Genomic DNA, 27691 nt, shown 5'->3' with positions numbered 1-27691 from the left:
TTTGCAAAGACCCACAAGTGTTCTCTGCACTTTCATTAAACAAACTGTACTTTGCAGCTCAATGTGTTTGAACAAACTGAACAGCTAGAGCAGTGTCTGGTTCGTAGCAGCTGATTATTTGCATCCTCTGTCTTCGGAAGGGTACAAAGAGAAAGAAAAGAATAGATAATGAATTATGATAATGTTGGGATCACCACATATGCCTGAGACTGATGTTATGAACCCAATTTTCACATTTGAAATTGGCACATTTTGTTTATTTTCACACAGATGTGTCATTGAACACTTTTCCAAAACTTTTAACACAATTTTCTAAAAGTAAATTCTTTTTATTAAAAAAAACTGCATTTAGAAATGCTAAACTTCACTTCACATCAGTTGAACACACCCACTCTCTTCACAGCTCAAATACTAGTTCACTATTCAATCAGAAATCGAAGCACTAATAAAGGGGCAAAAGGTCTCCCGTGTTGGGAACAATGGCTGATGTTGCAAGAGCAAAAGGAAGAGCAAGGGTGCGTCCCAATCCTCCACTCGTCTCCTTTCCTCCACTCGTCTCCTACCCTAATCCCCCAGTATGGGCCAAGGAAATGAGTGGAGGAAAGGAAGGTACGCACAAAGTGTAGGAGGAGGAGGAGGATGATGAAGAAAAAGGGGGGGGGGGGGATATCTCTTAGAGACTTTGGTTGACCGTGTGGCCTGATCTGGTCCACAACTGGTGTTTGATGAAAACCAGTATTTTATATTTTTGGTATACATGTCATTTGGCGGGCGGCACGGATGGTGCAGTGGGTAGCACTGCCGCCTCACAGCAAGGAGGTCCTGGGTTCGAATCCCCGCCGGCCGGGGCCTCTCTGTGTGGAGTTTCCATGTTCTCCCCGTGTTTGCGTGGGTTTCCTCCGGGTACTCCGGTTTGCTCCCACAGTCCAAAGACATGCAGGTTAGGCTGTTTGGAGATTCTAAATTGCCCTAGGTATGAGTGTGTGAGTGAATGGTGTGTGTGCCCTGCGATGGACTGGCGACCTGTCCAGGGTGTATTCCTGCCTTTCGCCCAATGTATGCTGGGATAGGCTCCAGCCCCCCTGCGACCCTGTTCAGGATAAGCGGGTTAAGATAATGGATGGATGGATGTAATTTGGCTGAAGCTTTTATCCAAAGCGACTTACAGTTGTTTAGACTAAGTAGGACAATACCCCCCAGAACAATGCAGGGTTAAGGGCCTTGCTCAAGGGCCCAAGGGCTGTGTGGATCTTATTGTGGCTACACTGTGGATCTTATTGTGGCTACACTACGCTACAGGCCGCCCATTGTATCTTCCTCCGAACTTGCCTTTCCTTTGCCCAATGGAGGAGCTTTTTAGTCATGGTGGTGGGATATATCACCAAATCACCCAAGAATATGGTCCCCAAGCAATTGAGGAGGCCTTGAGGAAGGTTGCTGGTTCGATCCCGTCTCAGGTGTGTCGAAGTGTCCCTGACACCTACTCCTCAAATGCTCCTGACGAGCTGGTTGGTGCCTTGCATGGCAGCCAATCGCCGTTGGTGTGTGTGAGTGTGTGTATGAATGGGTGAATGAGAAGCATCAATTGTACAGCGTTTTGGATAAAGGGGCTTTATAAATGGGCACCATTTATCATTTGGGCATGTACTGGAGGAATCATAGCAGGGGTGACCAAATAATATAAGGAAAACAAAGTGTACTGTTCTAATCCTTCTGCCAGGTGCACACAGGGAATGACGCAACGCACATAGTTACACAAACCGTAGTCCACCCACCCAAAGCTTGTCAACAAACCTGCAGTCTTGCCCCATTATAAGTGGAAAGCGAAGGCACTGTTGTGTGGAGATATGAAGTTAGGAATGGAGCTAACGGACAGCGGACAGGCAGCGAAGGCGGCGAGGATGAGAGCAGCGATCGCGCTCGTCGCTCTGCTCGCGGCGCTAGCGCTCGGGGACTGCGAGGAAGTGGAGCGCGGCGCGACGGAGCAGGAAGTCTGCCCTCAGTCCTGTCTGTCCTCCGAGCTCTGCAGCCTGCAAGCCCGCGTGCAACGTCTGGAGAATGACCTGAAAGGTGAGGGCTTCGCGTCGCACTGGGGAAAGTTCGCTGAAGACCCGATTACGAGTTGCCAGTGGCAGATACGAGGCATGCAATAAAACGATTTGACTCAAAAGACGTTTGTATACGCACGTCTAGAAAGTGTCAGATGTAAAAATGTGATCTGAGTTGATTTAGCACTGAACATTGTGCTTCACTTTGTATACAATTTGTAAGCTTTAAAGACAACTTGCCAGTAGACAGATGTACCTCTGCAGTCTTGAAGTTGAATTCATTGACTTTTCTGTGATTTGAGCTAATCCTTCTATCTTACTGGTGGTTGTTTCATTTAAAATGTTTTACATTAATGGAATTTGGCAGACGCTCTTATCCAGAGCGACGTACAACAAAGTGGCACATATCTTACACTCGGTGAGCACTTTATTAGGTAGACCTGTACACCAGCTTGTTAATGCATATATTTAATCGGCCAATCATGTGGCAGCAACTAAATGCATTAAAGCATGCAGACATGGTCAAGAGGTTCAGCTGTATTTCAGAATGGGGAAGAAATTTGATCTAAGTGACTTTGACCGTGGAATGATTGTTTGTGCCAGGCAGGGTGGTTTGAATCTCTCATAAACTGCTGATCTCCTGGGATTTTCACACACAATAGTCTCCAGAGTTTGCAGAGAATGGTGCGACAAAAAAAAAAAACATCCAGTGAGCAGCAGTTCTGCGGCCATAAACGCCTTGCTTATGAGAGAGGTCAGTGGAGAAGGGCCAGACCTGAAAAAGCTGACAGGAAGGTGACACAATGCAAATAACCACACATTACAACAGTGGTATGCAGAAAAAGCATCTCTGAACACAGAATGTGTCAAACCTCTAAGTGGATAGGCTACAGCCGCAGAAGAATAAGTCTATTATATGCCTAATAAAGTGCTCACTGAATGTACATGTCTTTGGTTTGTCTGCACTTACTGTATGTCTGTCTGATGTGTACTTCTGGACCGGTTGGTCACTCAATTGATATTGAGGCCAGTGGCAGTGTCCTAAGTGTGTGTGCTTTTTTCAGCCCTCCCAAAGGTGGCATTCTCTGTGAGCCTCCGAGAGTCTGGTACCGGAAACTTAGGACCTTTCGAAATTGACACTGTGATCAAGTTCAAGAAGATTTTTGCCAACATTGGCAATTGCTATAATCCCTCTACAGGTATCCACATGTGCTTGTGTGTGTGTGTGTGTGTGTGTATGTGTGTGTTTGTGTGTGTGTGTGTGTGCGCGTCTTTGTGTGTGCGTGAATGTGTTTGTCAGTGGCAGCTCCTGAGCTGAAAATTGAGGAGGCAGAAAACATCCCATTAAACAAATTATTGATTTCATCAATAATTCAACTTCTCTTGATTAACAATAGGATAAAGTCACAAAGTACCTAATACCACCAGGTGTAGCCAGTTTTCCTCAATGAGGTAAAACAAGAAATAAACTTATTTGCGCACAAAATTGTGCATATTTCAATCGACAAAATTGTGGATACATCTAATATACTGTTTTCAGCACTCACACTCAAGAGATTATTCTTGCCAAAGATGTGCAATACACACATTTTGTAATTGAAACAATCTTGAAGCTCATGTTGGATTTAGCCTTTATTGTAGTTTATCTATTTTCCTGTATGTTGTAAACACAAAATTGTCTCAGTGAATTTCATTACATCATGCAGACATTGTTGCAAGAAAGGGTGCTTACTGGGTAGTGCATAAAACGTTTTTCTAAATTGAAATGATTACTTATTACTTAATCTCCATAACATGGAATGAAGAAAAAAGCTGCATGCTTGCGAGCAAATGGGTTATTCAGATCATCATTTTTAGCCTAATCAAGGAAAACTTAGAATTTGTTTAACCCTCCTATTATGTTTGGGGTCAATTTCACCCTATTCAGTGTTTGACATCTCTTAGAAACCATTTAACCTTTTTTCATCTTGATACTGTCTTTATTGATGTTTTGGTGGGATTAAATTGTAAAAATGCAATACATAAAATGCTTTGTTTTCAGTCCTGTGCCAACCTTGCATGTGTTGTATGGGCTTATTTTGACCCTCTGTAACTGTATAAAATGTCAGAAATATACAACCGTTTTAATTTTTTATCTCTGATTTCTTTGCGGATGATTCTGGTGGCACTTTCCCATGCAGATGCCAAACTTTCACTTCCTGTACCCCAGGCTCAAAATGAGACGTTTCTCACAGCTTTTTCATATCTATGGATAAAAGACTTGTCATTTGGGAGACAATAAGAAGGCGACACACAAAGTGTAAAATTTTTATTTCACAATTATTTAGTTTTTTTAAACTGCTGGGGGCAATTTGACCCCAGACATAAAAGGCCAGTGGCAGTGTCCTAAGTGTGTGTGATTTTTTCAGCCCTCCCAAAGGTGGCATTCTCAGTCATGAACTCTTAACATCCCCTTAACCCGTCTATTATGTTTTCTGTGTGTGTGAGTGTGAGTGTGAGTGTGAGTGTGAGTGTGAGTGTGAGTGTGAGTGTGAGTGTGAGTATATGCATGCATGTATGTTTTTATGCTTTTGTGCTTTTTTTGTTTTACCACCGTTTTAAGCCAATGTCTTCATTTACCACTGAAACCTGAACTACCACTGAACATACTAATGTAGTGTAAGACTACTCCCTCTCTCTCTCTGTTGCCCCCCCCCCCCCAGGCATCTTCACAGCTATGGTGAGGGGAGTCTACTATTTCCGCTTCACTTCTTATAACAACCTTGAGTTGACTCCCACTTGCAATGTGGTCTTAATGAAGAACGGAGAGAGAACCGTCTCCATATGGGACAAATCGGGGCAGGACAGCAACGATAGCGCCAGCAATGCTGTGGTTCTCCAGCTTGAAGTGGGAGACAATGTGTTTGTCCGACTCTTGAGAAGTAACATGATTTTTGATGACATGGGATACTACAACTCCTTCAGCGGCTTCCTGCTTTTTCCAGTCTAACTTTCTTTGAGAGAATTCAAATTAAAAGGCAAATAATGAATATACAAAGTCAAAATGTCAGTGTTCCTACTGCTTAATCCAACTTCTTGAATGCAGATGATGGGTTAAATAAAGAAGTGCTTGTATTTTTCCTTGTGTGTGTGTGTCTGTGCGTCGGTGAGGATGTGTCTGCGAACTTATCCCTGGTTATGGGTATGCACTTTGTTGTACGTCGCTCTGGATAAAAGCGTCTGCCAAATGCCAATAATGTAATGTAATGTGTGTGGGTGGGTGTATGTATGTGTGTGGGTGGGTGAGTTGCCCACTGCATGTGCATGTGTGTGGGTGAATGTGTGCATATACATGTGTGTGTGTTTGTGTATGTCTCAAATCTATTCATGCATTTTATAGGTGTTTGTGTATGTTGTATTTGATTGTGTGTACATGTGTGTTTGCATAACTTTGCATGTTTATAAGTGTGGTGTTTGAAGGCAGACTATGCAGGATTCCTCTTGTGGTTACATACAAAAACATGTCTATGCCCCGTTCTCAACCCCTCCTCTTCGTTGCAGACGGCCTTCTGGCCGCGATAGCAATGAGCTAAGAAACTGTGAAATAGAAATAAAAAAGGCCAACACCCCAGCCATTTTTAGAATAACAAAAACAAGTAGACAATCAGAAGTGAACACAGACACAGGTTGCCAGTGTATTAAAATAATGATTCAGAATGTTTGTTTTATAATATATGTGTTCTGGTTAGATAGATTCAAGTATTCATTAATTTCTGGTTTGGATCTGTGTGGCAGATGCGCTGTGACTGAGGGGAAACTGCACAGAATACTTCATTGACCACAAACCCATTCGCTTGCTGACAGTATTAAGCCAATCAGAAGTCGCGTGTAAATTTGCTGAGCATGCGCAATTTGATTTCAAAATTGCACGTTGTGAATGCGTTGACATCGCTTGTGTTATTTGAGGTCACGGCGAATGTGGGGTAAGAATGTGTTGTCGCCGGTATTGGCTCTCTGCAGTTGCAAGTAAAATAGAATTACAATTCATAGTCAATAAATTGTCTAGAATATGTGTAACCCATAAAAGCTGGCTTGCTAGCTAGCTTTAAGTTTTAGTAGATTCCAGAAGCAACCTTAACGTTGTCGATCCAACACAGCTATAGCCTAATGTTGCTGCGACATTACAATGAAGCGTGTTGTCTCCGTTTGATTAAAATGTCTCGCTAGCATTTGCTGTGATTGTGAAATGTGGTAATAAATGTGGCCATGTTAGTTAGTGAGCTACGACGCCTGTTCTGCTCGGCGTGAATACAAGGGGCAAGCGCTGTATGCGTCGCCTTGACAGCACTGCTGTAACCTCGAGCAAGGTACCGAACCGGAATGCCTAAATTGGATATTGGTACCTTTCCCTACTGCAGTTGGAGCGCTCATTTGATTTGCACGTTCCCATGTACAATGGCAAATAAAGTGTGGATGAAGGATTACATTTGAGATCTGCCCTACTCTACACTGTTAAATTAGTAAATCTTCTTTATGATTATTTTCTTTACTTACCCAGCCCCTGTTTTATACAGTAAAATAGTCGCTCTCAACAGCCTTGTGTTACTGAGGATTTATTTTACCTTTGCTTACAGCCAGCATTAATAATTCAGCATGTTCTGCCTTACATTCAGAATAATTGGTGTAATCTGTATTTCATGTTTCAAAATTAACTTTCGTTGCTGTCTAGAAAAGGCCAATCCGTTATTGACGTCAGTAGGATATAATTCATCCTCTTAATTTTTCATATTAAATGAATGGGAGGTGTATTCTATAATGTAATAATTATAATAATAGATTTGTCACCATTACTATTATTTTCTCAACACTCCTGAAGTATTTCTTGTTTTGCTTTCATCTGAACGGCAGCCTCTCCCAAATTTGAAAGGGGAGGGGCTATACCCAGGTGACATCATCATTTGAGGTGGGGCTCCACAACATCTTTGTCGCGCATTGGTCCACTATATTAAGCGGCGATATTTGGCTTGAGTTCCTGTTTTAAGATGCCGTTTGGTCGGATACCAGCGCTAAAGCAGCGACAGCGGTGTTAGCCTGCTGTGTTGTTGATGGGTAGCGGTTTACCGTAGCGCTTATTTCCCTCTGTGTGCTGGCAGGCAGCCATGGCCAAACTGCTTGAGTCCATTGGGAAGCTGGGCCTGGGCCTGGCGGTGGCCGGAGGTGTGGTAAACTCTGCTCTTTATAACGGTGAGTACTAAAATACACTGCGTTTCCTGCGCTGTCAGTCTCAGTCAGGGGACCAGGGATTGACATTTCCCCAGGAGCTTGCAAAGTCCAATGGTGCCTCTAGTGGCAAAAAGTTAATTTCCCCCATTGAAGTCCAAACTATGAGTTTACTCTGGCAAAGTTATATTATTTTGGACAGCGCTTTTAGGTTCAAAGATTTCTCCACGCTCATCCGCATGGAAGAAAATGTAAGATTCCTTTCCATTCCTATTCCTCCCTTCACGTTTAGGTACCCAGTGCGCATGCTCTGGTGCCCAAAAAGCCCCAGTGTGCATGCTCTGCTGCCAAAAATGTCCCATAGTCAAACATGGCAGCCTCCATGAACTGACTTCATGCACCATTGTGCTGCTCCCATAGGAATCCAATGGAACCGGTAGCTGTCTCTAGTTCTTGTATATCTCGAAGGTCTCATTTTGTGTTCACATGGCTCACTTTTATCCGCTTCCTCATCATCACGTCTTCACTTGTCAGTCTGTAACTGAATTGAGTTTAAAATGTAGGCCAACTTCATTGTAAAGGAACAGTTTATTGTATAGTATGCCCGTGAAAGCATCAGTTCATCAAAGTGATTTTAAAAGTTTTTGAATGTGAATATAATAAAATATTAATTTGTTGCACGCGCTCCTCTTTCTCACACAATGCGGCATTAAGAGGTATTAAGATCCCTCAATGGATATTAAAGGTGTCGTTAACCGCTTGCTACAAGTCCGGAGGTACAGCTGTTGTTGTGACGAAAGCCAGCATGCGCAGAGTTTGAGAACCCCCGTTTTTGGCGGAGTACGACTTTAAGGCCCGTCCCTTTGTGCAGTGGACGCTGGGCACCGGGCCGTCATCTTCGACAGATTCCACGGCGTGCAGGATGCGGTCGTCGGCGAGGGGACCCACTTCCTCATCCCCTGGGTGCAGAAGCCGGTCATCTTCGACTGCCGGTCCCGCCCCCGAGAGGTGCCCGTCACGACCGGCAGCAAAGGTACACGCTGGCCCCTCACAGACATCCTCGTTCGTAACCGTGGACCAGGCCTGGGTCAAATGCGTCATTGTTTTGGATTTCCGTACTTCTCCACGCTTCATTGAGCTTGGAAACTGTGAAATTGGAGCACGTATTGGAACCTATGAAACGCTTTCAAAAACTGCAAACCCCTGCCTTTTGGTAGTCTTGGTTGGCTCCTTTGCACCAGGGAAGATCCATCGAGTGCGTAAAAGTATTTGAATTAAAAACAATGACATATTTGGCCATTGTCTGCCCTAGAAAGGGGAGCCCTGATCTATGAATAGATTTGCTGTATTCCTGTCTCGACTGTATCCATTGTATCCATTCTAAGTAAGTGATCTGAGATCAGTGAACCGCCCTGGAGATATTTTCGGAAAACGGGCCCTGATTCTACGGTAGCGTTCTCATTTTAAGCCCACCTCTCAATTCGCTGACTTCCCTTTCTCCATCATGTAATTACACAGGGATGTGATTGTTCCACATTTTATCATGATTAATCAGGAAATACTCAATTTCAGACTCTCGGGATTTCTCAAAATGAGACAGAGGACTTGGCTATGTTAATAAGCGGTTTGAGAGCTTTTGTACTTTTCGATGCTAACAGTAGGGGGCAGTTAAGGCCAAATAACAGTGGTCCCAGAGACATCCTGCATCTTCAAACCGGTATTTCCTCATTAGCCAGGAAAGTTCAAATGCTTTTCTCCTCGTGTCGTCCGACTTGCCTCGTCGATACACGATGCCCCTCCCACCCACTCCAGCTAGCCGATAGGATGTGTGGCTAGGCCTGAGGAGGCTGCTGTCCCTCCCCCTGTAGATCTGCAGAACGTGAACATCACGCTGCGGATCCTGTTTCGGCCCATCGCTGGGCAGCTGCCCCGCATCTTCACCAGCATCGGGGAGGACTATGACGAGCGTGTGCTGCCCTCCATCACCACCGAGGTGCTGAAGTCCGTGGTGGTGAGTCTGGGTGGGGTGTGAGCAGACGGGCCGTGGCAGAGGAGATAAAATTCAAAAGAAGACCTGAAACGGGGCTTTATTTAGCTGAATACAAGCATTGAGAGTTGATGGTTTGATGTTTTAAGTGTGGAATAGCTTGATTGTGTGTGTGCGTGTCTGTTTGCTTGTCTGTGTGTGCTTGTCTGTGTGTGTGTGTGTGTGTGTGTATGTGTGCGCACACGCCTGTGTGTCTGTCCGTCTGTCTGTCTGCCTGTGTGTCTGTCTGTGTGTGTGTGTGTGCGCACTTGTCTGTCCACGCTTGTCTTTGTGTGTGTGTGTGTGTGTGTGTGTGTGTGTGTGTGCACTTGTCTGTCCACGCTTGTCTGTGTGTGTGTGTGTGTGTGTGTGTGTGTGTGTGCGTGTGCGTGCTCGTGCACAGGCTCGGTTCGATGCTGGGGAGCTGATCACACAGAGGGAGCTGGTGTCTCAGCAGGTCAGTGAGGATCTGATGGAGAGAGCCTCCACCTTCGGCCTGATCCTGGACGACGTGTCGCTGGTACCCGCTTCTCTCACCTCTCTCTGTATTGAAGTTCCCCTCAGTCTGACTGTAGCACTGTTCCTCAGTCTGACTGTAGCACAGTTCCCCTCAGTCTGACTGTAGCACTGTTCCTCAGTCTGACTGTAGCACTGTTCCCCTCAGTCTGACTGTAGCACAGTTCCCTCAGTCTGACTGTAGCACAGTTCCCTCAGTCTGACTGTAGCACAGTTCCCTCAGTCTGACTGTAGCACAGTTCCCTCAGTCTGACTGTATCACTGTTCCTCAGTCTGACTGTAGCACTGTTCCTCAGTCTGACTGTAGCACTGTTCCCCTCAGTCTGACTGTAGCACTGTTCCCCTCAGTCTGACTGTAGCACTGTTCCCTCAGTCTGACTGTATCACTGTTCCTCAGTCTGACTGTATCGCTGTTCCTCAGTCTGACTGTAGTACTGTTCCTCAGTCTGACTGTAGTACTGTTCCTCAGTCTGACTGTAGCACTGTTCCTCGGTCTGACTGTAGCTCTGTTCCCCTCAGTCTGACTGTACTGCTGTTGAGGCTGTACCTCATTAACGCTCAGTAACGTCGTCTCCACACAGACTCACCTGACCTTCGGGAAGGAGTTCACTGCAGCTGTGGAGATGAAGCAGGTGGCTCAGCAGGAAGCTGAAAAGGCCAGGTTCATTGTGGAAAAGGTGTGTGTGTGTGTGTGTTTCGCGCATGTCTGTGTGTACACGTCCCCACGTTTTGTTGAATGGGGACATTCTGAAGACTCCACCCCCCATTCTCTCCCCATAGGCTGAGCAGCAGAAGCGCTGACCCCTCGCTCTCTCCCCATAGGCCGAGCAGCAGAAGCGCTGACCCCTCGCTCTCTCCCCATAGGCCGAGCAGCAGAAGCGCTGACCCCTCGCTCTCTCCCCATAGGCCGAGCAGCAGAAGCGCTGACCCCTCACTCTCTCCCCATAGGCCGAGCAGCAGAAGCGCTGACCCCTCGCTCTCTCCCCATAGGCCGAGCAGCAGAAGCGCTGACCCCTCGCTCTCTCCCCATAGGCCGAGCAGCAGAAGCGCTGACCCCTCACTCTCTCCCCATAGGCCGAGCAGCAGAAGCGCTGACCCCTCGCTCTCTCCCCATAGGCCGAGCAGCAGAAGCAGGTCGCCATCAGCAGAAGCGCTGACCCCTCGCTCTCTCCCCATAGGCCGAGCAGCAGAAGCGCTGACCCCTCACTCTCTCCCCATAGGCTGAGCAGCAGAAGCGCTGACCCCTCGCTCTCTCCCCATAGGCCGAGCAGCAGAAGCGCTGACCCCTCGCTCTCTCCCCATAGGCCGAGCAGCAGAAGCAGGCCGCCATCATCTCGGCGCTGGGCGACTCCCAGGCGGCGCTGCTCATCGCTAACTCCCTGGCCACGGCCGGGGACGGCCTGGTGGAGCTTCGTAAGCTGGAGGCGGCCGAGGACATCGCCCTGCAGCTGTCCCGCTCCCGAAACGTCACCTACCTTCCCTCGGGCCAGGGCACCCTGCTGCGGCCGCCCCAGTGAGGCCTCCCCTTCGCTCCCCACAGAACTCCCCCACCGCCCCCCTGCCCCTCCAGCCATGGCCCTCCAGGGCTGCACCCTCCAGCCTGGGCATCGGGGGCAACCCAACAGACAGGGGCCCGGGCCTCTGCCGCCCTCCAGATGAACATAGGTTCTATGGTGGTCTGGCACAGGCTGAGTTTAGAATAACTGCCTAATTCTGGGGCTCCGTGGTTGAGCCTGTTCTGACTATAGCGTGTTCCCCACAGTCTGAGTGTAGGGCCTTTTCCAACAGTCTGACTTTAGGGCCTGTTCCAACAGTCTGACTGTAGAGCCTTTTCCAACAGTCTGACTGTAGGGCCTTTTCCAACAGACTGACTGTAGCGCCCTTTCCAACAGTCTGACTGTAGCGCGTGAACAACATGTAGCTTTGCAGGCAGAGAAGCATTTCTAGCGCTGTGAACTGCTTCTCTTTCCCAAGCTCTGGCCCTGGTGTTCTGGGCTCACCTTAATGGGATTGGTGCATCGCTGAAGGCAGAACTAGCCTCAAATGGTTTTTGGCCTGATTCGGTCAGTAAGAATGTCTGTGCATTTGATTAGGAATGAGTCAAAAATAATTGTAGAGGTTCATTTATTAATAATTTTTATCATTAATAATTATTCCCCTAAAATGGCTTCTGGGGATATCGACTAATGTGTACAAACTTGTTAGTTCCCTTATAAGAATTGTAAATTGCTTGCTAACCTCTCCCAAAAAATGGCCTTGAGCGAAATGTCATCCTTGTTTTTTAAAATAAAGAGCCGTGAGCACTATTTCAAATCAATTTGCACCTCATCAATTAACATGTTTCTACACAGTGTGGTGAGGTTCATTCGGAAGGTTTTGTGTGAATTCTGTGTTTAGGCTGTTATGCTATGTTACCACCAGAGGTCACCCTTGTACAATGTCAGATTTATTTTCTAGCGTTAGTCTAGAATTAGCCTTATTAACGGGGTTAGGGCCCTTGAAACGCTTGGATATTATTTGTTTCTAATATGGAAAACGCAAGATGTTCAGAAGTACTGGACGTGTGGTTTTGGGGACTTTTCTGTGTCCATTTCAACTTCTTAAATACAACCTCAACATACGTGTGTACATGCACACACCCACGCATATTTACCAAGTTACCAACAGGAAATGGCGAATAGCGAGTTTCTCTTGTATAGATACAATTGATATAAGATGCTATGCGATGCATACATCCTGTTACCACTGGGTTTTACATAATGGGTTCAGTACAGAGATCTCAGTAAAGTTCATTCAGATACCGTTTTGGTTGCAAATGAAACCTCTTTAATGTGTTCTGTGATCTACTCGTGGTTTGCAGCTCTTGTTTGACTTGGCCGGTTTAGTGAAGTATCGTAAACCTTGCGCAGACCTCACAAACCCTGGCAGCCTGAGGGTGACAGTTTCAGAAGCGCTGTGATAGTCAGATGCTGCTGTCCTGTTAAATTGCGGTTTTTGTTTTCTCATGAGCTCCACTGTTGCGAGGTGGGTAGGTGCAGTCGGCACGTCTTAAGGAATAAACGTGGAAATCTGATGAGATGGCGACTGCTGCCTGTCTTGTAAAGGTAAAACGAACCTCGGCGAGATTACCTATGCTCGGATGCTTGTACGATCAGAACTGAATACTGACGTGAAGGAAGTCAAAAGCGCTGAAACCAAGAAATGTGACCGGAACTCTAAACCGTACCAAAATAAATAGCAGCAGGTTCGATTCAGCCCAGGTAGCCTATTGTAGAGAATAATATACTTGGTTATAAATTATATATATTTTTTTTTACATTAAAACAAGGGAAGTTGAAGCATGTTTTTTTTTTTTTTTTTTTTTTGCCACTTTTTACGAGACCAGACTGCCGTTTCCACGTCTGAGGTTTTGCTCCAAGTGAATGCATTTTGTAGACATTAAGAGGTTGCTTACAGGGCAGGTAAGGATTAAATATCATTTTAACCAGTCTTTGACATAATTAATAATTATGATTAGTTTGACGAAATTGTGCTGCATCAAGAGGATATGTTGTATGAAATCTGAGATGAGAGCCTGGTACAACAGAATAAAAATAGAATGCATAAAGTGGCACAAAAGTGTTTAACTGCATTATTTTACTACAAACTCCAATGACCCAGAAAGTTGTGGACCCACAACCTATATAGCTAGACATATTTATGTGCATTGTTATTTGGGTTAACTTTCTGACAGATAAGGCCAAGGTTTTCAGCCCCCACCGAAGGCGTTGGCTAAAAAAGAAACCTCAGACCTGCACCAGTGCATCAGTACCCCTCACACACAGGAAGTCAGCTTCTGTTTCCTGTTTGTTTTGTCTCCACTCATGCATGTTTATGGGCAATAGACTAAAACATCAATTTACGCAGGTTGTGTATGGGCAGTTATGATACTGTCTATCTCCAGGCTGTACACATATTTCCCACATGTGTACAGATGTTTCATTTTTAAATGCAGTCACAACTCATTCTCTTGATCAGGTACACCATTACTTGTGGATTTATCAGATACAGTAATCATTGAGTTTGTCAGGTGCAGTGTAGGTTGTGAGTTTACCAGGTACAGTGTACTGTAGGTTGCATTCATCAGGTACCATGTCAGTTGTGAGTTTATCAGGCAGTGTTCATCATAGAAAAGGGTTAGTGAATTTATCAGGCACTGTATTTGCTGTGAATTTGACAGGTGCTGTGTGAGTTGCAGAATAAATAAAAAAAACAATAGCTCAGTAATGTTATCTAACTCGACTGTAGGTGCGTGTGCGTGTGCGTGTGCGTGTCCGTGTTTCCATGTGCACCGTTTGATGTGGAGAGCACTGCAGCACAGCCCGTCCCCCAAACCTAACCCCAACCCCACATGGGTTCTGAGAATGAGCAGTCAGAGGTTAACTCACGACACAAACCTCGTCGGGGCTGAGAAAGTGGCCGCTGCGTAGATGCAGGGTACAGTGAGTGCAGCAAGTGAGCAGGAAGAGACGTTTGCGCTTCTTCTGTCCCTGCGAGTGTGCGTGACTTCGACTGAGGGATATTTTTAGTGCATGACGCCATTCTCTCTCTCTCGGCCTCAGAGAGCCTGTCTGTCATTCTTTGTGTCAGACTGTCTTCTAAACCCACATTTATACTGTATACTATACCAGTCTGCTCCAGTCAGCCTCGAGTACAGCATCCGACACGCTCAACTGGGGACATGTTTCACAAGCTTACACGTCAGATCACAATGCGCTTTCATTGGAGATGTTCGTGCAAGGTGAGATATGGCACTTTGAGTTGAGCATGTCAATTCCATGGCCAATCCAAAGCACAGGCCTGGGGGGGGGGGGGATCTTTTGTTTGTTGGCTTAATTATGATTATTATTATCTTGTGTGTGGATACTGTTTGCACTCTTTAGGTGATGCACAAGGGCTAGAATTGAATTGTAATACTCTGAACACAAGGCTTGTACTAAAAAGACAATGTCTTAATTAAGGTTTAGTGGGCCAAATGAAAAAGTGTCACACTCGCTGTACTTGTATTAGAGCAAAAAAAAAGTGCTTGCTAGTCGATATTTTAATGACTTCTATTTCTTTAAAAATGGATTTTGCTGTTAGGCCTTTTCCCCTTTTCAATACGGGAACGGGAACGGACCACGTGTGCGCGCGTCGTGCTCTGTCTGGCTCGGAGGGAGAACGAAAAAAGCCGCGACAGACGCGCGCCAATCAGAGCGCCAATGCAATCCAGACAGTGGTCCGAGCACGGGGCTGAGCGCGGGACCGTGCGCGAAACCTAGGCCGGCCACGTAGCTATGCGGGCAGAGGTTGTGGGAATGTGCAAACACGTAAATTATGTTAATGAACTATGAAAAAGCGAAAACATTGCTACGCATTGGAAAACAACAACACCAACACGCGGACAGTGAATATAATTGGGCATAGGTAGCTAGGCAAGCTAAATCGCAACAGTAGCTAGCGAGCTAGCTAGGTATTTAATATTTGCACTCTCAAACCTTGCAACACTCGTTGCACGAGATGAGGAAGAGGGCGCTCTCGTCAAGGGTGAGTAGCTAAACAAGAGCTAGCCTGCTAGCTACAAAGCTAACCATAAGTTAATTTGTTATTTTTTATATATCGAAATGGCAAATATGAGGTGTAACATGAAAAGTGTTATCGCCTGTAGGCATTTGCTAAGGTATTGTTTTCATTGAGATCTAAACGCATGCCAGCAGTTTCAGCGGGTGGTGGATTGCAAGATATGTTTTTGTTTGGGGAAAAAGAGGGAAATCCCATGCAGGCTGGGTTGCTAGCTAACATTTAATATTGTCTAATGCTAACCCATCAGCTCTTAATGTGTAGCTAGCTAGGTTAACCTGCTAGCTGTACATCTGATCCACAATTGCATTTTAACACTGGAAATAAGTAGGTAACCAATAAGCTTGCACAATTGGTGGCTCGTTAGCCAGCATGCTGAGTCTTTCCAAATCTCAGTACTGCCAGAATACAAATCTGGGCAGTTTTGGGTTCTTAAAAAGTGAAAGTCGTCCGCTAAGCGAACTAGCAAGCTGGTTGTGTCATAACGTTAGTTGCAACTAGCTAGCTATATAATGAGCCAAGACTTGTTCAGGTGCCCAATATAATGTTTAAAGCAGTGCATGTAATGTTAGTCGTAGCCTAGCTAGTGTGCTGTCGAATTGGATCATTTTTTAAGTTGTTGCTAAAACTGTACAATGCTAACACTCCATAACGCACTTGCATGCAGCTAGCCATTTAGCCAAATGGCCTGCTTCCGAACATTGCCTTTTATTTAACCCTTTATTTTCATCTCGTCTTATATTACTGGTGTCCACCAAACTGGCCTGCTTCCTACTGACAGGCTACTTATTTGACTGGATGACAGACTGATAAAGGTGTTATTTAGACATATATCGCCGTTTATCAGTTTTTGCGCGTAGCCAGCATTTTAGCTCGCTACCCAGCGACAGTAGAGCAATTTGTGTTCGCGTTGCTATCAAGCGGGTTTCTTGCAAGCTTTGAACAGACGTTAGCCACTGTGCAGAAGGCAAGCTTGCATTGTTCTGTTGACCAGCTTCATTCTTACTTGACTAGCCGGGTGGCTAATAAGTTGACCAAGTAATACATAGTTGGCTAGTCAGTTTACAATGTAGATCCGTTTATAGCTAGCTCAGTCTTTTGGGAAGAGGCAAAAAGGAACAGTCAGTGACGTCAATATAGGCCCCACAGCCTTATCTTTAGCCTAGCTAGCCATTGTACCAAATATTTTAATTAGTCTACATTTGTAATATTAACACACACACGTCTACCACAGACTAGTTTGACATAGTCTAGTTTTCGTGTCGTCCAGTCTGTTTTAAGCAGAGAAAATATCGAAATATCGTTGCAGTTTTAGTGGTTTTTAATCAAATGTAATGCTATTCACAAATGTAGCCAAAGCTAACGTTACACACAGGTTGTTCCTGTATCATGTCAAGCTACCTCGGCTCCCGCAAAATATTTTAGTACTGAGATAACGCATACTACCATTTGTAAGTAATTGGTATTATTGTGTGCAGCATATGTTTAATTTGGTTAACTTGCCCCCGAATTGACTGCGCAAACGGTTGACAACGACGTTGGTATTTTTAATACGGCGGAAGCAAATTTGACAACAGCACTTGCTGGGATTATTGAGAGGCGTGATGTGTCAAACTTTCCTCCACATTTTCCATAGCCATTTGCTTTGGCAAATTTAAAATTAGCATCATTAAACGTGTGTGGCAAATAATTCCTTTTGTTTCAATCCAGCCAAACTGAATTGTGGCGTCGTTTTCAGTGGGGGTATGGTTCAGTCAGTTGGTAATATTATGTTTAATTGTGTCTAATTTTGACTCATGCTGAATCGTTTGAGAAGGCAACACATAGCCTATATTGTGAACGTCTTAACCCTTTCGGTTCCAAGAGTGCCATATGGCACTGAGGTGTATCTACTGTAATATCCCAAGAATCCCATGTGGCAGTCTTTTTTCAACCAATCAAAAGGACTGCTATAGTATTGTTTTGAACCCCTGTTGTATTCTGACCAATAGACTAAGCCTTAACCCCCTCAGTCCCAAGAGTGCCATATGGCACTCCAAGCAAAAACTACCATAAAATCCCAGGCCATACGGCCTTCTGGACTTTATACTTTTTAACCAATCAAAATCACTGCTATACTATTATTTTGAGGCCTTATTAAAACTCAACTAAGTTCTCAACTTTTTCAACCAAAGCCAAAAGTGGAGCCACTTCATATTGAGCTCGGTACTGAAAGGGTTAAGGTTTGTTTTGACTTCAAATTCAAACCATGCTGCCATACAAGTTTATTTCAGATTTTGCGAACTAAGTGAAGTGAGTTATGGTGAGGTTATTTGATAGCGGCATCGACAATGACGATTAGGACGGCTTTACAGCTGAAGATTTAGTGGGAAGTTTTGTAGATAACAGCATCCTAGATGATTGAGAATCTTGAGTCTGATGTTTCTGTTTTGAGTCAGCCTCTTCAGAATTGCAGTCGGAAATTGTTGAAGAAGACGAGGAAAACTGGTCAGCCAGTTTGAACCCAGTGAATGTTTAGCCGTGTCTTGAGAGTAGCAGTGCCAGTGAAATGTCATCGTTGTTAAATGTTCTCAACCAAAACCAAAACCCCTTGGGATTTTGGTGGACCGCTTAATATTGGTTTTGGGACTGAACGGGTTAAATTACATTCATATCATCATCAAAAAGATTGGGGACAAATCCTTGAGAGCTGAAAGAACGTTTAGTAATGATGCATATCTCTCCGGAAATGTAATGCATATTCCAGAGATGAGTTTGATAGCATCTCGTGCTCACTTGTATATTGATGGGAGGAATAGCTGTGTGTTGAACTGACATTCTCATCTATATCCTTAAGCTTCAGATTGCAAGCATTGCTGAGGAACTGGCTCTCATGCTGTGGGCAGCGCTGTGAGCGGTGTTAGCTCATATGTGTTCTCACTCAGGAATGTCAACTGCTACCTACAAAGGAGAGCTCAGACAGTTGCCCAGCGCTTAATTAGCCTTTCGACTGCAAAGCAACAGAATGTCAATTTCATCTATGCACAAGGCTAGTTTTTTTTGAAGTGAAGTGGCCTGATGTGATTTTGTTAAAGCCACGTCGTCCCTAAGTGGGTTTTTGTCTGTTCTCTGGAGGACTGTGCGTCGGAAACGGAGCACTCGAGAAACGCAGCGGGCATGCCGGTTCTTTTTCCCCGGGGGCCGAAAGTCACAATCTCCCACGGGCTTCCCCAGGCCTCTGGCCCGGTCACGTGCTCTGATTGGGCCTCTGGCCCGGTCACGTGCTCTGATTGGGCCTCTGGCCCGGTCACGTGCTCTGATTGGGCCTCTGGCCCGGTCACGTGCTCTGATTGGGCCTCTGGCCCGGTCACGTGCTCTGATTGGGCCTCTGGCCCGGTCACGTGCTCTGATTGGGCCTCTGGCCCGGTCACGTGCTCTGATTGGGCCTCTGGCCCGGTCACGTGCTCTGATTGGGCCTCTGGCCCGGTCACGTGCTCCGATTGGGCCTCTGGCCCGGTCACGTGCTCCGATTGGGCCTCTGGCCCGGTCACGTGCTCCGATTGGGCCTCTGGCCCGGTCACGTGCTCCGATTGGGCCTCTGGCCCGGTCACGTGCTCCGATTGGGCCTCTGGCCCGGTCACATGGTGGTCATGTGCTCTGATTGGGCCTCTGGCCCCGGTCACGCGCTCTGATTGGGCCTCTGGCCCCGGTCATGTGCTCTGATTGGGCTGGTTGGGTTGCTCATTAGTCCGAGCGCGAGCAGCAACAGCGCTGCTGCGATCAACGGGGACGCTCCCCCCTGAGGGGAAGAGCAAAAACTCTGTTTCCTGTCGTCGCGCGGTCAGAACCTAAAGGCTCTCCTTTGATCGGCGGGGGGGGGATTGAAGGACCCCGGTAAATAGGAGCCGAACAATGAAGAGGAACGGAGCTGGGTGCAGCGGGTTCAATTCGGGTTTGGATTTGGGTCAAGCGCATAAAAGAGGTGGAAAAAAAGAGGCAGTGTGTGAGGTATCCAGAGCTGGGAGAGGGAGAGAACCGCCAGCGGCATAAACAAGGCCGTGGAGTGGGAGGGCGGGAGAGAGAGAGGGAGAGAGGCAGGGAGGGCCTTATTTTTTTTTCCTTGTGGTCCAGGGGGAAAAAGTCCAGTGTCCTTAGCTGCCGTGGTGACCCACATTGGCCCGCTCTTGTTTGGAGTCGTCGCGCAGTTAAACATTCGCCTGAGACTGCGGAGGGGGGGGACTCGGACCTCTTTAACTCGTTATGGGCCAAGGAGCCCTACGGAAAACCCATAGCAAGGCCTAGGAATCACAGTGCATTTCAACGGTCATGTGATCAAATAACGCTGGCGCCACATCCGTCTGTTAAGGGACTTGCGACGCGCAGGTGGCGTCCGCCCGTAAGGGGTTAAGCTGCACAGACTGCCTCCATGCAGAAGTGCACAGACTGCCTCCATGCAGAAGTGCACAGACTGCCTCCATGCAGAAGTGCACAGACTGCCTCCATGCAGAAGTGCACAGACTGCCTCCATGCAGAAGTGCACAGACTGCCTCCATGCAGAAGTGCACAGACTGCCTCCATGCAGAAGTGCACAGACTGCCTCCATGCAGAAGTGCACAGACTGCCTCCATGCAGAAGTGCACAGACTGCCTCCATGCAGAAGTGCACAGACTGTCTCCATGCAGAAGTGCACAGACTGCCTCCATGCAGAAGTGCACAGACTGCCTCCATGCAGAAGTGCACAGACTGCCTCCATGCAGAAGTGCACAGACTCGGGTCTTGAATCCGCTCATTCCGTCTCGTTCAGAAATTTGTGTCCGTGTTGACGCTCACCCACATTTGTACTCTTGACTACCTGAGCTTGGCAGCAGGTGTGCGATTGGCTCAGGGCAGCATTGTGGCCAGCAATAGCTGGTATTTCTTGTATTTTTCCGGGAGAGCACCTGATGAACCGACGGCGAAATGCGTCATTCATTTGAATTGTAAATTCATTTCTTTCTTTAAAAAAGAGAAGTCTATAATGCTTTATAATATAACGTAATATAATACTACATATAGATTTTGCTTGACATTGAATAGCTCAGATCTGATCATTTGCCTTGGTTTTTCAATTTAGTCCAAATCAGTGCTGAACCATGTATTCCCTCACCTCAAATCTAAGATATTAAGTATCGTTGAAGAACCACCTACTCGAAAGTGCGAATACTTATAAAGGCTTTGTAAAATGATTATTCTCACACGCATATCTTACCCGAAGATCAATTGCAGCGATCTCCGGATTACTAATATGGTAACGGCTTGGTTGCATGGAAGGCTGATTCTCGCCACATCAAAGCTTCTCGCTCGTACATCTAGGGAAATTTGATGTGACTCATAGCACAAGAAGAGTGTAAGATTTGATAGCGCGGCCGCGCAACGTACGCTAGCACGCAATGTGAGACTTTCTCCGCAAGAGTTCGTTTGGTTTCTGTACCGACCCCAATTGCCATCAAACTATTTTAACAAGCGGCTAATCTTTCTTAAAACGGATGATTTACTTTAAACCGCATTATGCCAGAAATAGCTTTGCAATGGTATGGAAAATGAACTTAAATGTACAATAGGTGTTTTTTGTGATTAAACATTGACAAAGGCTCGCTGACATGTTGACTCACCCTCTCGCCTGTGTTTATAGTCCTTAAATTTGGGTTTTAAAATATGCAGTTGACGGACCTACACTGGACCAAAGCTCATTGGTTGAAAATTGGTTCTAATTGCCACAGCCAAAAAAAACTACAGTGATGATGCAAGTAATGCGGTGCGGCAGCCTTTGTATGTTGATGTTGGAATACACAATAATGATGAAGAATACCTTATTCCTAAAGGGGTGACAATCAGCTAAGGCAGGGGTCTCCAATCTTATCCTAAAAGGGCTGGCGTGGGTGCAGGTTTTTGTTTTAACCCAGCAGTAACACACCTGATTATACTAATGAACTAATCGTGGTCTTTAATCAAGACCTTGATGAGTAGAATCAGCTGTCTTAGTCCTGTGCTAAAACAACAACCTGCACACACACCGGCCCTTTCTGGATAAGATTGGAGACCCCTGAGCTAAGGTGTGATATGCATAGGCCATGAGGAAATGGCCCTTCTAATTATAATATATATATACGTGTAAAATTAATGAACAGGTATGTTTCTAATCAGATTCTGACAATGAATAGAGGCGTGAACCTTGCGGGAAATACGTTTTCTGTACGAATTTCACCGTTTTTAACCAAAATGATTCATATTTCTGATTATACAGCGGTTTGAAAAATATCCCTTCCCAGTCCGTCACAAATGTAACGTGCACAATTTATGCGAGTGTCTGTCTTTCTGGCGTTCTTCCTGGAAATCCCCCCCCAGCGCCCCTACTTCGCCGCCAGTTTTCGGCAGTAATGGTCGATCAACCGGTTCACTTGTTTGTCTGTCAAAAAACGATCGTGTGCAACATACAACGTACGTAAGCACAAAACTTTTTTTAAGTGGCTTAAAATATATGGGAATGGCGTGAGACGACGTGCAGATAGTCATCCAGGTAAAAGAAACTGAATAAACTGTGATACCAGGGCTGGAGAGAGCTCAGTTTAGTTTTCGATTCCGATACTGACTCTCACTCGGGCGTTAGAATTGGGCGGATTTCACGCACACGCACGCACACACACATACATACACACTCACCCAAGGGTGGAGCCTCATAAAGCTGTTTGATGGGAAGTAGGTGTTCGGCCAAGCGCAGTAGTTTCCCTGGGTTGCATTCTTCCAGGTGAATTACGCCTGTGTTTCACAAATGTCACAGAGGGATGCATTCTTCAGCCCGGCCATTTGGGGCGGCCTATGGCCTACTGGCTAAGGTGCATGCCTGAGACCCAGATGGTTGCTGGTTCAAACTCCAATGTGTGGGCCCTTCACCCAAGACCCTTAAATCCTCATTGTATAACTATAATGTAATGCAATACAATTGTCTCTATTAAAAATTAATGTGTGTATCTGCAATGCTTAACTGTAGAAGAACTAACTAGGTCTCACAAGCAGGTCCCTTTCATTTAGTCTCTATGCGGTAGGAGGCGAACAATGTTTGTGCTTTCTTTGTGTTGTGAAGGGGTGCCTGTATTATGCCAACAAATGCTTGCTGTATGGTTTTTCTGTCAGTCCTGTTGTGCCTTCGATCACGGTTCCTTGGGTCTGTTTCACAGCTGTGTGTCACGTAAGTCGCGTGGTGAAGGTTTCTACATCAGTGCAAGACCAGGAGGTTCCCCAAATTTGAAAGTGTATGTCGTCCTGGCACTCGGTCGCCCAAACAGGTCGCATTGGGTGGGGAAGGGGCGGGGAAGGGGCTCTTCAATGAGAACAGTACCACCAGGGCCCCCCCAACAGCCCCGCGCCTGGTTTCACATGACTAGAGAATGATATTCCCCTACTGCACCTCACTACAGAATAGCTGTAATTTTATTTAGGTGATGGTGGATGTGCTTTCTCACTTATCTATAAGCTGTAATTTAGGCCTCGGTGTCTTTTGAAATGTGGCATTGGTGGGGCCATAGCCTTAGCTCACTGTCAGACAGTGTGACCTCTGGCTCACACAGCACTGTGAACACAGGCCTGTCAGACAGTGTGACACAGCACTGTGAACACAGGCCTGTCAGAGAGTGTGACTGGCACACAGGCCTGTCAGACAGTGTGACACAGCACTGTGAACACAGGCCTGTCAGACAGTGTGACCTCTGGCTCACAGCACTGTGAACACAGGCCTGTCAGAGAGTGTGACACAGCACTGTGAACACAGGCCTGTCAGAGAGTGTGACACAGCACTGTGAACACAGGCCTGTCAGAGAGTGTGACTGGCACACAGGCCTGTCAGACAGTGTGACCACTGGCACACAGCACTGTGAACACAGGCCTGTCAGACAGTGTGACACAGCACTGTGAACACAGGCCTGTCAGAGAGTGTGACTGGCACACAGCACTGTGAACACAGGCCTGTCAGAGAGTGTGACTGGCACACAGGCCTGTCAGACAGTGTGACACAGCACTGTGAACACAGGCCTGTCAGACAGTGTGACCTCTGGCCCACAGCACTGTGAACACAGGCCTGTCAGCTCAGGGCTCATGGAGAGCCGCTCCAGTGTGCTTATAGGGATAGTTCACTTCCCTTGGTTCCTGGACCCTGACCCTGCCCTGTACCACCGCCCCTCCCGGCCGACCACCGCCCGCTTCTGCTTCCCCCCGCCCCGCTTCTCCTTTCAGCCCCGGGGGGCCCACGTGCTTCACAGCCGCCGGCGTTTGGGCCGGCGGCACCCGTTTCGGTGTCTTCATTTCATTTACATAAAAAAATAAAAAAAAGTATTTTAGTTTCATTTCCGTGCGCCCGCTTCCCTCAGGCCTGGTTTGTGAAAGGAAACCTGGGTGAAGGTGTTTCTCTCAGAATGACTCGCGCCCGCAGGTTCAGCATGAGCTCCTCAGTAACGGCCCAAACCTCGCTCATGCACACAGGGCTAGGTGTGCGGAGACGCTACTCGCTCATGCAGGGTTAGGTGTGCGGAGACGCTACTCGCTCATGCACACAGGGCTAGGTGTGCGGAGAAGCTACTCGCTCATGCACACAGGGTTAGATGTGCAGAGGAGCTACTCGCTCATGCACACAGGGTTAGATGTGCGGAGAAGCTACTCGCTCATGCAGGGTTAGGTGTGCGGAGAAGCTACTCGCTCATGCAGGGTTAGATGTGCGGAGAAGCTACTCGCTCATGCAGGGTTAGATGTGCGGAGAAGCTACTCGCTCATGCACACAGGGTTAGATGTGCGGAGAAGCTACTCGCTCATGCAGGGTTAGATGTGCAGAGGAGCTACTCGCTCATGCAGGGTTAGATGTGCGGAGAAGCTACTCGCTCATGCACACAGGGTTAGGTGTGCAGAGGAGCTACTCGCTCATGCAGGGTTAGGTGTGAGGTGAAGCTACTCGCTCATGCAGGGTTAGATGTGCAGAGGAGCTACTCGCTCATGCAGGGTTAGATGTGCAGAGGAGCTACTCGCTCATGCAGGGTTAGATGTGCGGAGAAGCTACTCACTCATGAACACAGGGTTAGGTGTGAGGTGAAGCTACTCGCTCATGCAGGGTTAGGTGTGCAGAGAAGCTACTTGCTCCTGTTTGCACATTGCATCCCCTCTTATGCAGAGTGATTTGCATAAATGCATAGAAAAGTGTTAGACAGAGTAGACGCAGTTCCATGGTAGCAATGCTACAGCTTTTGCCTGTAAATACAAGAGTGAGACTGGAGGTATAGTACATTCCAAGTTGCACTGTTGGTTAACTGCTATATTTTTTTTACAGGGTATAATGTAGTGTCTGAAAAGCAGCTTGAAGCAGTATCACACCCTGACTCTCAGATAAATGGACCCCAGACACATTCCAAGGCGCTAGGATCCTAAGGGATTGGGGGAGGAGTGCTGCACCTGGCTCATGCACAGAGAGAACATATGACAATAATCCTCCCAATTTATATAGAAGGGAAATGGACGTCAGCTGCAGAGCTGCCCCTACGACACTGCCAATAGCCTCATTGCCATTAGTCATGCAGTGTCCTAACTTATCCAGTCATGCAGTGTGTGCTCATGTATCCAGTCATGCAGTGTGTCCTCATGTATCCCGTCATGCAGTGTGTCCTCATGTATCCAGTCATGCAGTGTGTCCTCATGTATCCCGTCATGCAGTGTGTCCTCATGTATCCCGTCATGCAGTGTGTCCTCATGTATCCAGTCATGCAGTGTGTCCTCATGTATCCCGTCATGCAGTGTGTCCTCATGTATCCCGTCATGCAGTGTGTCCTCATGTATCCAGTCATGCAGTGTGTCCTCATGTATCCAGTCATGCAGTGTGTCCTCATGTATCCAGTCATGCAGTGTGTCCTCGTGTATCCAGTCATGCAGTGTGTCCTCATGTATCCAGTCATGCAGTGTGTCCTCATGTATCCAGTCATGCAGTGTGTCCTCACTTATCCAGTCATGCAGTGTCCTCATGTATCCAGTCATGCAGTGTGTCCTCATGTATCCAGTCATGCAGTGTGTCCATTTAAGTGTAGGAAATTATCTCTATTTATTTAATGCAACGCAGTGGTTCCCAAACCATGTGTCAAGACGCACACTATGGATGGATTGAAAGATGCATGCGGCAGTTGTAATTTGCAATATAGAGGACTTTCACATCATTCTCACCTGTCAAATATGCCTTTTAATGCGTTAGGTGTATTGATTAATGAATTCATTGAGGAAGAATCTAGCAGCTGCATGGGCGGTACTTTAAAACTTACGGTTAGCATTGGTCCTGAAGAAGAAAGCTTCTTTTTATCTCGGAACATATCAGCACAAGAACGCAGAATGCAGAGAACAGGCCGTTGAGTCCATCTAGGGACGGCCTGTAGCGTAGTGGTTAAGGTAAACGACTGGGACCCGCAAGGTCGGCGGTTCAATCCCCGGTGTAAATAAGATCCGCACAGCCGTTGGACCCTTGAGCAAGGCCCTTAACCCTGCATTGCTCCAGGGGAGGATTGTCTCCTGCTTAGTCTCATCAACTGTACGTCGCTCTGGCTAAGAGCGTCTGCCAAATGCCATTAATGTGATGTAATGTAGAATCTTTCTCATCTCATGTCGAGGGGGGCACTCAAGCATATTTGGGTTGCCTTAGCGACGGAGGGGAAAGGGGTTTGAGCCGCCGCCCGGCGTTGGTTTGCCCCCGGAAAAGGCTTCCCCCTCCTCCCTGTGGTCTCTGCGCCCTCGCTGCACCGTGCAGTTCTCAGAAAAGGCCGGCGGCAAATACAAACAGGAAGAAAGGCGGGGCCCGGCTCTTCGCTGGCGTGTTTACGCGGCGAGCCGCGGGTGGGAAAGCGCCAAGGCGCGGCACGAACGCCGAACTGCCGAACCGCCGTTCCGAGCGCCTGCCGCAGGTTACAGAGAACTACCCCGCCGGCGCTCGATCCGCCGCGTCGAGGTTAACCGTGCGACCGGTCTCGTCAAACTGCCTACATGTTTATGTTCTTTGTGTCTGAATCGACGCTGTTATTGCTTTTGTTGCGGCTTAATAGAAGCAGGCTGACAAAAAAAGAAAACATGCAATGAAAGGAGAGCTTGGCGCACGTTTACGTTCTTGCGCGTCTGAATTGAAAACGCTGATAATACTTTTGTACATTTGTGGTTTCACAGAGATTTATTCACTCAAAAAAAAAACAACTCCCCCCCCCCCCCCCCCCCCCCCCCCCAACCTTATTAAACTTTACAGACAGTTGACGACAAATATTATATGCCAGTCAATACAAATTGTCTGAAATGTCACTGCTTGCGTATGATGTGCTTTTGGTTTTGCGACGTCTCGCTCCGTGTGTGCGTGCGCTCCATCGGCGCTCGGTCTCTAGCCGTGGACGGCGTGGTTGGCCGGCTGTGCAGGTCTGGGGTCTGCGGGGTGCGGCGGGGTGCTGCGGGCCTGGGGTCTGCGGGGCGATGCGTGTCCCCACTAGGAGAGCCCTGACTCCGCTCACTAGGAGAAAGTCTGGCATCGGCTCACCTGCGCCTCCCAATTCCTTGTGGGGTGCGGCAGGTCTTTTTTTTAATGGGCTGAGGGAGTTTTGTGTCTTTTTTAAACCTCTGATTTAGGGACCTCGTTTTATCTGACTCATAGTGAACAACTCGCCTAACGATGTAAAACAGAGGCCGGGTCTCTCAAGTGTCTGGTTTAATCAGAAAACTGACCTCTAGGAAGGTATTTTGTTGACAGTAGCGGTTACATTACCCTAGTAGTAGTTATGAGTAGTTGAGTAAGTAGCTTAAGTACAGCTGTGAAACAAATTGAGACCACATCACATTTTCATCTTCACAGTTTATGGTACGTGTCTGCGTGTAATCTAACTTTTGATATGCATTCATAAACTATCGAACGCCGTTGTCATTCAGAACATGTATTTGCAGAAAATGGCATCTGGTCAAAATACTAAAACTGCGGTGTTCCACATTGCAAAAGAAACAAGTTCATACCGATAAATAAATACCAGAAATGACAATGGCTTAGCTTTGCAGGCCTGTATTTGTATAAAGATTGACGAACGATGTCTGGTTTGCTGGTTGAAACCAGGAGTTGTGTTGCTTCGTTTCGTGCAGCGAGTGAAGGGAAGCCTGCATAGACGCAGCACCATTATTTGCCACCTGCTCAACTTTTGGCTTCATGCAGTGATTTTTGCCTGCAGGTTTTTTTTCGTTCACACAGGATTTGTGAGAACTTGCAGACGAGGCGTTTCCTCATCGTTTTGCCATCTTCTTCGGCGGC

At 46.8% G+C, this 27691-nt stretch overlaps 3 protein-coding genes across 7 annotated transcripts in view; all 3 read left to right on the top strand.

Moving 5' to 3' along the window:
- Window positions 1–1791: 1791 nt before the first annotated feature.
- On the top strand, window positions 1792–5162 carry LOC133114334 (complement C1q-like protein 2). Its single transcript, XM_061223624.1, has 3 exons — window positions 1792–2070; window positions 3113–3247; window positions 4751–5162. Exons 1-3 carry the CDS (start codon window positions 1848–1850, stop codon window positions 5035–5037), a joined length of 645 nt encoding a protein of 214 aa, XP_061079608.1. The 5' UTR covers window positions 1792–1847; the 3' UTR covers window positions 5038–5162.
- A 750-nt stretch (window positions 5163–5912) lies between these two features.
- On the top strand, window positions 5913–12102 carry LOC133114332 (prohibitin 1-like). Of its 2 annotated transcripts, XM_061223621.1 has the most exons (7): window positions 5915–6010; window positions 7181–7271; window positions 8119–8280; window positions 9116–9258; window positions 9677–9793; window positions 10371–10466; window positions 11094–12102. In XM_061223621.1, exons 2-7 carry the CDS (start codon window positions 7187–7189, stop codon window positions 11304–11306), a joined length of 816 nt encoding a protein of 271 aa, XP_061079605.1. In that variant the 5' UTR covers window positions 5915–6010; window positions 7181–7186; the 3' UTR covers window positions 11307–12102. The 2 variants fall into 2 exon arrangements, with proteins under 2 accessions (XP_061079606.1, XP_061079605.1); XM_061223622.1 differs by lacking the exon at window positions 9677–9793 and having other exon boundaries at window positions 5913–6010.
- Window positions 12103–12717: 615 nt separating this feature from the next.
- The window catches only part of znf652 (zinc finger protein 652), a 35878-nt gene continuing 20904 nt past the window's right edge, over window positions 12718–27691 (top strand). The window contains exon 1 of one of the 4 annotated variants that reach the window (XM_061223591.1): window positions 12718–12893. The gene's annotated coding sequence lies outside the window, so the exon portion shown is untranslated. Of the gene's footprint in view, window positions 12894–14427; window positions 14570–15041; window positions 15355–27630 lie in introns of those variants that run through there. The other 3 variants (XM_061223590.1, XM_061223589.1, XM_061223592.1) reach the window with 3 other exon arrangements.

The sequence above is a fragment of the Conger conger genome, chromosome 16 (assembly GCF_963514075.1).
Source record: "Conger conger chromosome 16, fConCon1.1, whole genome shotgun sequence".
Classification (NCBI taxonomy): domain Eukaryota; kingdom Metazoa; phylum Chordata; class Actinopteri; order Anguilliformes; family Congridae; genus Conger; species Conger conger.
Note: the sequence above shows the minus strand (reverse complement) of the source record. Positions and strands in the feature narration are given on the sequence as shown.